General features: G+C 39.2%; 1 protein-coding gene across 9 annotated transcripts in view; it reads right to left on the bottom strand.

Moving 5' to 3' along the window:
• Positions 1–10,081, bottom strand: part of Csnk1g3 (casein kinase 1 gamma 3) — a 90,349-nt gene that overhangs the window by 59,038 nt on the left and 21,230 nt on the right. For all 9 annotated transcript variants that reach the window (XM_031365701.1, XM_031365702.1, XM_031365699.1 and 6 more), the window contains one exon: positions 4,677–5,099. In XM_031365701.1, the coding sequence (XP_031221561.1) occupies positions 4,677–4,854 (178 nt within the window). In that variant the 5' untranslated portion in view covers positions 4,855–5,099. The remainder of the gene's footprint in view (positions 1–4,676; positions 5,100–10,081) is intronic.

The raw sequence follows: 10,081 nt of genomic DNA, 5'->3' as shown, positions 1-10,081 counted from the left end.
AAAAAAAAAAAAAAAAAAAAAAAAAATTTACTGTATTTGGGGATACAATTTTTAAATTCCATATACTCATTTATTTATTGGGGGAGGAGGGGCCAGGGGCCAGCAGGGCATGGAGGTGCTATGGAGTGCACGTAGATAGGGGATAACTTGTAGAATCAGTCTCACTTGTCATCATAAGGTAGCAAGGATTTAACTTGTCAACAACTTGGCAACAGCCGGGCAGTGGTGGCGCACACCTTTAATCCCAGCACTTGGGAGGCAGAGGCAGGCGGATTTCTGAGTTCGAGGCCAGCCTGGTCTACAGAGTGAGTTCCAGGACAGCCAGGGCTACACAGAGAAACCCTGTCTCGGAAAACCAAAAAAAAAAAAAAAACAACTTGGCAACAACTGTCCTTGTACACTAAGCCATCTCACCATCCCCACTATCTAGTCTTTAGGTTTACATTTTCAAGCATTTTACATTTTCAAATGTTTTTAAGAAAAATAATCAATAAACATAAAAATAATGAATTTACTCAAACCTTTATGTCATGGAGATATAAAACATGGAATTTCAACGTAATTTTCACGCATAAGCATCCAAATAAGGAGTTGTGAGGAACAAGAACAGTGGAGAAAACGAGTAAGAATAGCTATAGAGGGGCTGGAGAGATGGCTCTGCAGCTAAGAGCACTGGCTGCGCCTCCAGAGGTCCTGAGTTCAAATCCCAGCAACTATATAGTGGCTCAGCTCACAACCATCTATAATGGAGTGGGATACTCTCTTCTGGCACTCAGGTATATATTTTACATATATTTTCATATATGTAAAATAAATAAATAAAACTTTTTTTAAAAAAGGAAAAGAAAAGCTATAGAAACTCCTGAGGTACTCAATTTGTCAAAAGGCACAGCATCTTATTTTATATATCCTAATTCATAAAGTAATATATAATACCCTTGTTCTGAGTTTAAGGGTTTGTTTTGGTTTTGATGTAATGTCAATCAGGCACAGCCACAAGATAATAGAAGTGAAACTCCAGGAAATAAGGTTTGTTATATTCACAAGTCTGAAGGAGTTACATAGAATGTCTTAGAACAATGAGTGGCTCTTAACCTGTGAGTCATGACCCCGTTGGGTGTAGAAGCACCCTTTCACAGGGATCACCTAATGTGATATTTGTATTATGATTTTTTATTTACATTATGATTCATATTTGCATTATGATTCATAACAGTAACGAAATTAGACTTATGGAGTTGCAATGAAAATAATTTTATGGTTGGAGTCACACAACATGAGGAACTGTATTAAAGGGTCACAGCATTAGGAAGGTTGAGAACCGCTGCCATAGAGGGTTGTAAAAACACTGTTTGGGTTAGGTGGCAGAAGACAAGAGCACAAGGAAAGTTTAAACAAAGGACTTTATTAGCGTTTTGAGGAGAGGGGCAGGGCAAAATAAACAGATTAGGACTATTGTGTCTCCATACTCCATTGACCTTTGGGTAGGGGGCTAGTCTCTAATAGCACTGTACAGAATAGTATTCCTGGGTACATAGGAGGATAAAGACAGTAAGACATAAAGACATAAAGCTGGAGATTGGATAATTCTCATACCCAAGGCATGCTCCTACCTAAGTCTCTAGTGATTGCTCTTTTTTTAAGAACTGGCTCTTCCCAAACAAAATGTTTTTTTAAAAAGATATCCAAAGAAGACTTCAGGGTATTCCAGAGGACCTGGGTTCAATTCCCAGGAACCAAATGGCAGTTCACAACCATCTGTAACTCCAGTCCAAGGGATCTAATACCTTCTTCTGTCCTCCAGGGCACTGCACATGCATGATGCACAGACATCCATACAGGCAAACCACCACACAAAATAAGGGAAGTGGGGGAGAAGCCTCATCACTAAAACTTGGTGAGGTAAAAGTCAAGATAATGAACAATAAGCTCTTTTCCTGCAAGAGACAAGACCCTAACCGGACACTGAGGCTGTAGACAACCTTCGATAATTTAGAGACATCATACTCTCATCTGACCCTCCCAATAAGGCAACAACTAGATGGTTAGAGCCAACCCAAAAAAAAAGAAAAAAAAAAATGCTTACAGTAACTTTTTTCTAAACAAAGGAACCATGGAGGGCTTTGAAAAGATAGTAATAAATTGCCCTCTTAGTGGTCTATGAATAAAAAAACTTAAAATTACTAATTTGCTCTATATGTTTATGGATATGGGTGTATATGTGTAAAATACTTAAACATCCATAAAACAATGGCATTTATAGTAGAGAGCATATTTTATTTGTTGTATATGGAAACACTCCCTCCTGGAGAGGGGAATGAAGTATGAAGCTCAGGAAGTAAATGATCTTCTAAATCCTAGAAGGCACAAACTTCCAAAATTCACAGGGTCTCTGCCAAGGCTAAGTTTATGGAAGCAGTCGACAGCTGCTTGGAAGAGGCTGTCCAGCCTACAGGGCGGATGAGGAGGACTACCCTGACCACGCAGGCTGCCTCTAGGCTGGGCACAGAACTCCAGAAATGCAACTCTTCCTGAGCTGGCACCCAGGTAAGGTGAGTTCTTCAGTAATGTAGAGCTGCCTTTGAGTAGCCTCACACCTAGACTACTGAAATGAACTCCAATAAACTCACTGACTCAACAAGCTAATTCTGGTTCAATTGAAACCGTACAAATCTTTGCAGGAAAAGTCTCCTATGTTATTATAGTATATTAACTTGACTTTTTAAGATATACATATATCATTTATTTAAATAAATATGTAAGTATCAAGCACATATATACAATATATTTAGATTGTACATAATCATTTGATTGGATAAAAGTAAAGACACTAAACAGGCACATTGTTTTTATTCTTGTTCATTCACAAAACAAAGCAAGGAATGCTCCACAATATAGAGTGTAATAGCTCATGAGACATTATGTCTCCTATTGTTCTGGTTAAGTTGATCCACTAGAATCGTTCTGTGTGAACACACACACACACCACATACACAGAGACTGTATATTATAAAATAGTTATTTCTAAATTATGTGGAGAACTATAGTAAAGATAACCGACACCTATATAGATACTCTGTAAGTCTTTTATATTATACTCATAAATTTATTATTTACAATAACCTAAAAAAAGAATTCACAAACATCTTTCAGTATATGGCCAATGTTAAGAATTGGATGGATGATCTCAAAGTTTAACAAAAAGTAAATAATCTAATTTCTCTAACTCCCAAGTAAGAAACAACTTAGAAAACTCAAATTAATTCACAATCTTTCAAAAATAACCTGTAACATGTGCCCTTTCAAATATTTTAGTCTTTACTAAATAAATGCAAAAGAATCTGCCGACTACATCATATTTATAGCTATGTACAAAGAATGTCACTAGCTTTTATTAGCTTGCTTCTTCATTCATTCATATTTAATGTACATTAGCAACACAAAGCAAATGAAATAGAAGAGACACTACAAATTAGTGTGTTTTACAAGACGATAAGAGGTAGCTCAATAGAAACATATGAATTGTTTTATTTTCAACAGCAAGGACTCAATGAAAACTATAAAGCCATTTGTTTTTTCACCTCAAGTTTAGTCTTGGTGGTCTAATGAGGAGAGCCCTTAATGAACCTAATTACCTAAGTACTGATTCCTGTGTTACCACGCCACATTCCTTGTTTCTTTTCAATGGAGACAGCTGCTCTAATGCACTGGGAATAAGACTGGCATCTTACATCTAAATATGTCACTGAACTGCTCTGTGGCATCTGGCAAGTCTTCCTTTAGGTTCCTTAAGTGGACAGTTAGAGCTTCAGTAAGCCCAGCATTTCCCAAACTATAGCATGAGTAGATGCTCTGAGACATCACTTCAAGAAATTTGATCCTAAGCCTTACCACAGACACAGCAGGGTAAAGGAAAAGGGAGACTGGTACAGAGAAACAAGAAATTGTAACAATGTAAGTGTCATTAATTTTTCACAGTCACTATCTTGTCTTTAAGCTGCATATGGCTCTAAAGTGATCAGTTACTTACTAAATGTTTTGAAATATGAAAATGGAACCCAATCATTCCCCCAAAATGAACTATATAACAAAAGACTTACTGGAAACTATGGCCTTTTTAAAATTTTTATTTGTTTATTTTTTACGTGTATGGGCTTTTTGCCTACACACGCACACACACACACACACACACACACACACACACACACACCTGTGCCCTGTGTGCTGGAGCCTGCTACTCGAGAAGATCGGAAGAAGGCAAAGATCTCCTTGAACTGGAGTTACAAGTGGTTCTGAGCTGCCATGTGGATTCTGGGAATCAAACAACGTGGGTGCTCTGGAAGAACAGCCAGTGCTCTGGGCCACTGAGCTACCTCTCCAGCCCCTGCTTGGTGTTTTAAATTTATTTTTTCTTATTTTTTCAAATTCTTAAGAAATGAGAATGGCTACTTCCAAACAAACAGACATTCAGATATTTGGGAATTCCCTACAAATGAAAGCACAAATAAGAAAGTTTCAATTCCTGTATTCAATACCTGCATTTTGGGAAAGAGTAATCAACTAAAGCCCCCAACTATATACTTAAAGAACTTACAACTAAAGCAAGAAAGTACTTTTACAAGTGTATTCATTTTTAAACTGTTCTTCACACAATGGAATAAACAAAACAATCTTACCTAATCGTAATTCTCCAAAGTTGCCACATCCGATTTTTTTCCCAACTCTAAAGTTAGGTCCAACCATTAAAACTCCAGATGAAGAAGACCCAGTTCCTCGAGTGCTGTGCCCTGACCGACCACTGGGCCGTGCCATTCTATCATCTGATTTGTCCTTGTCTTTCTTTTTATTATCCATATCAAGTTTGCGGTACTCCACTTTGAATTCTTTAATCAAGACAAGCACGATGAAATGGGGTACTGTAAGAGCAGGTGCATCACTAGGTAGCAGTACCCTATGAGCAACGCTAGCACTCAGACTTCAGCGGATAGTCAGTCAAGTGTTGCGTGTTCATCCCATTCGTACAACTTCTCAGTTGTCCTCTCAGCAAAGTATGTCTTCAAAATTATCTTCTCACAACAGACGCTGGTGTTGATAGAGAGCTATAACATGACGAAGAGAAAATGGTCAACAAAGGTAACATATATATTTAGGAAACTAAATGACAAAACCTTAGGTTATTTGTTGAGGCCAGTGAAATCAAAGCACAGTAGACTCTTACATCAACCATTACTTCTTATGTCCGTACTTTAATACCAAACATTATAAAAACAAAATTTAACTTTTAAAAAAACTGTGCATATTTGTGTACAAATCTGTGATACATGTGTGTAGATGTTTATATGATTATGAAAATGTGGGTATATATATATATATATATATATATATATATATATATATATATATATATAGGCCAGAGGTAGAAATCAGGTGTTTTATCAGTTTTTGTTGCTATGATGAAACACCATAATCAAAACATCAAAATTAGCTTATAGAAGAATTTCTTCTGGCCACTGGGGTGAGAAAGTCAAGACAGCAGGCATCCTGAGCAGGAGGTTGAGAGATATCTTTTTTTTATTTATTTACATTTCAAATGTTGTCCATCCCCCTTCCTGATTTCCCCCTCCGCAAACCTCCTATCCTATCCTCCCCTGCCCCTTGTTTTTATGAGGGTGCTCCCCCACCCCACCAACCCCCTCCTCACTGCACTAGCATTCCCCTTTGCTGGGTCATCAAGCCTCCACAGAGACTGTATCTCAGCCACAAACATTTCTCTGTAATGCAAACTGTAAGTGGGTAAAACTATAAACTCTAAGCCTAGCCCCAGTGGCGCACTTCCTCTACCAAGACTACACCTCCACAAGATTCTGTAACCTCCCCAAATAATACCACCATTTGGGGATCAAGAGTTCAAATTCACATGCCTATGGAGTATGTTCTTATTTAAATCACCACAGCTTTCTTCCTCAATCTTTTTATTTTTAAGGTGTTGTCTCTTAGTAAACCCAGTGCTCACAGATTAGCTACGCTGGCAGGACAACAAGCTCCAAGGACCCCTTTGCCCATGCCCCTACAGAGGCACACAGCAAGCCTGGCTTTTGACATGAGTGCTAGGGATCCACACACAGGTCCTCCTGCCCCTGCAGGAGGGGCTTTGCCACCTAAGGCGTCTCCCTATCCACCACAAACACAAACCTAAAAGTCAGGGATTTGGTTGTTTTAAAATAACAAAGGAGAATAAAGTATTCATAAAACAATACACCCTGACTTTTCAAACAAATATTTTCCTTGTCTTCTTTTACTCAAATATTTATTATTCCTTTTATATAGGAAAGAGTCACAGAACTGGTAATGTAAGAACACAGCACTCCTATGTCTCAAGGAAAAAAAAAAAACTAAGGACACTCAAACTAAGTCTTTAAAAATAGTAATTTCACAAAGCTAAGAAATGTTGGGGAAGATAGGTATTAAAGTTTCTTGTAGAGACAGGGGCTTATTATGTATCACAGCCTAGCATCAAACTTGGAATCTTCCTGACTCAGACTCCCAAGTTGTAAGATTATAGCTATATACTACCATGCCATGTAAATATACCTGTATTGGATATATTGTAATATACAGATGAAAACTCTAAAAGCATTAAAAAAAAAAGTGGGAGACTTTGAAAAGAGTAATGAGACACTTCCTTTAGAAATCTCAGCTATCATGGCTTCTCGGCCTTTTGGCTAAGATCAAGTGTGAAATCTCAGCTATCCAATATATGTGTGTCTGTCAGGTGTTATTACATGAATACCTACTGTCATCTAAACAACCCATTCTTCTCAGCAACAGTTCCAAGCTAGGCTGTGGTGACATATGTCAATGCCCTGACTGGGCTACACACAGAAACAAGGAAGGAAGAACAGAACACCACAAAAACAAAATATAATACAACAGCACCTAATTTCAAGGCTTTCAGAGAGCTATAGTAATCAAGACAATATGAAAATACTACAGAACAGGTAAGTGAAACAGCAGAGTCCAAAACAGGACCACACTGATGGACAGGTGATTGTTCCAGTAAGACACTAAGTCAATTCAACACTGACATGGGTAACAACTGTACACCTATGTGAGAAAAAAAAAAAATGAATCCTGCTTCAACCCACGAAAGAATGAAACTTAAAAGATTAAAAGTCTACCAATAGCAATGCTAATAGAAATTACAAACTAGTAGACCTGTCATTAATTGCTGGTGTACATATAAAATAGTATGACAACGGAACCATGTTTGACAGTTTCTTATGAAGTAAAATGTATATTTATTCTGACCTATCAATAAAACAATGTATTAGAAAGACTTGACACCCATTTTCATTGTAGCCTTATTTATCATAACCACAGTGGCACACCTACTCCAACAAGGCTATACTTCCTAATAGGGCCACTCCCTGGGCCAAGCATATACAAACCACCACTTTCTACTCTCTGGCCCCCATAGGATTGTTCAAACATGAGTCTATGGGGGCCACACCTAAACATAGCATAATGCAAAAATACATATTTAGTCCAACTTCCAGAGTCCCCATAGTCTATAGCAGTTTCAACAATGTTAAAAGTCCAAAGTTCAAGGTCTCTTCTGAGAATCATCTAACCACTTTACTATAATCCCCAAAGCAAAACAGGAAACCAGCTGGGCAAACTCCAAACTCCAAACTCTGCATCTCCATGACTGATATCATAGCAGTCTTCAGGTCTCCAACTCCCTTTTCATCTTTGTTGTCTGCAACAAACTTCTTTCTCCTAGGCTGGTTCCACTCCCTGTTAGCAGCTTTCCTCAGCAGATCACCCACGGCTCTGGCATCTCAAACATCTTGGGGTCTCCAAGGCAACTTCAGTGTTAACAGCTTCTTGTTTCAATGTCTGGGATCCATAAGTGATCCTTTGGGCTCCTCCAAAGCACTGTTGTCACTTCTCCAGCTCTGCCCTCTGTAGCACTCTAAGCTCAGGTTGATCCACTCCACTGCAGCTGCTATTCTTGGTGATCATCCCATGATACTGGCATCTCCAATACGCTGGAGTCTTCTGCTGCCACTAGGCTTCACCTGTATCTTCTCATAGGCTCTCTTCATGGTGCCAAGCCTCAACTCCTTCACATGACTCCTTCAGTCCTGGGCCATCAACTGCAACTGAGGCTGTACCTTCACCAATGGCCTTCCATGGCCTTTGGTGCCAAGCTGTTCTTTGTGACCCCTTCATGCCTTCAAAACCAGTACCACCTCAGTGACTCTTACAACATTACCAAGTCCAGCTTCAACACAAAGTACAACCTTGGCTACCTCTGGAACACAGCTTCTTTGTGCTCTGAGAAAACACTTCCCAGAAGATGTCACCTCAGTGATTCTGGTCTCTTCTTAATCATCACTAATTTATAGCTTCAGCTAACAAGCATCAATTGTCCCAATAGTCCCTTCTACTTTTCACTCTAAAGCCAGTGCCACATGGCTGAAGCTGCCAAGTTCTGTTGCTTGCAGGTGCTGGAACATGGCTCCCTTGTTCTATTACATTATCACTGTTTTCCAACTCCTTCACTGCCTAAGCTTGGCTGTCCTGGAATTTGCTCTGTAGATTGACTTTGAACTCAAGAGATCTGCATGCATTTCTCCTGTGCACTGAGATTAAAGGTGTGGTCCACCAAGGTTGGACTTCAAGTTTTCACCTAGAACTTGCTCTGTCTCAGGCTGGCCTTGAACTCAGAGATTTGTTTGGCTTTATCTCTTGGGATCAAAGCTGTGCATCACCATGCCTGGATCTAAACTTAGCTGGGTAGAATCTTGCCCCAAAGTCCCACTCCCTTAATTCAATTTAATATCTATGAAAATAGGATTCAGCTACTTTTCACTTCCTGGTGTCCCCTTTAATACTCAAACTATATATTTTATATTTTTCTTTCTAAGCTTGCTATGCTAATGCTTTTATGAGACTTAACCAGAGAATAAAGTTTCTGTTGGGTTTTTTTGAGACTTCCTTTGTCAATGCAGTTAATATAATCTCTTTACCTAAGCCTTAGGTACACTCTTCAAACGAGGTCAAAAAGCAGCCACATTCTTCACCAAAATGCCATAAAAACAAGCCTCCAGGCGACGTACTGAAATTTTCTGGACCTCTTGAGCCAGGTCTGCACAGTTCAAATTACCCTCAGCAACAAAGTCTTCCATAGTCCTACTAGGATAGCCCATTAAGCCCTACTTAAAGCATTCTACCGCTTTCCAAATCCAAAGGCCCAAAATCCATATTCTTCCCAGCAAGAGCATGGTCAGGCCTATCACAGCAATATCCCAGAGGTAACTACTACTCTCAGTCTCCTGAGTGTGCTTCTTTTGGGTAAAGCCTGTGGGTGCATATTTGCATACAGTAGACTGTTCTGTGTAATAGGTACATAAAAAGTCTTCCAAAAGCACACATTTCCACATCAGAAAGCAAAAGCTATCATTCAGTTTAAGAGTGTTTTCCCTGCCTTCCATGCCCTTCCATCCCAAATGAAGCCTAGAACAGGGAAGCACAAAGCATGATGGGAGAGGGGAGCGGACCAAGACAGCCCAAATCCCTTCCCTGGTAGAGGACCCAGAACAAGGCCCACACCTGAAACTGGGAAGTCAATAGACAAGTAGGAAGCAGTCAATTAGCTTAAAATAGAGTCTAGAAAATGAGAGGCTATTTTAGTGGCTGAAAATGAGTCCATTCTCAACACTGAACTCTCTGATAGATAAAAAGGAAGCAATGGCAACTGACTAGCAAATCATTCACAGCAGGTAAGGGGGACAAGTCATAACATACATGACAACAACTATCACTAAGAAACTAAGATGCATCCTATTTTACCTCATTCAGTTCAGAACATTTAAGAAACTATTCATGGGGGCTGGAGAGATGGCTCAGCAGTTAAGAGCACTGATTGCTCTTCCAAAGGTCCTGAGTTCAAATCCCAGAAACCACATGGTGGCTCACAACCATCTGTAAGGAGATCTGATGCCCTCTTCTGGAGTGCCTGAAGACAGCTACAGTGTGCTTACATATAATGAATACATAAATCTTTAAAAAAAAA

This window comes from Mastomys coucha, unplaced genomic scaffold, assembly GCF_008632895.1.
Source record: "Mastomys coucha isolate ucsf_1 unplaced genomic scaffold, UCSF_Mcou_1 pScaffold13, whole genome shotgun sequence".
Taxonomy (NCBI): Eukaryota; Metazoa; Chordata; class Mammalia; order Rodentia; family Muridae; genus Mastomys; species Mastomys coucha.
The sequence above is the reverse complement of the archived record's forward strand: the minus strand, read 5'-3'. Positions and strand labels throughout refer to the sequence as shown.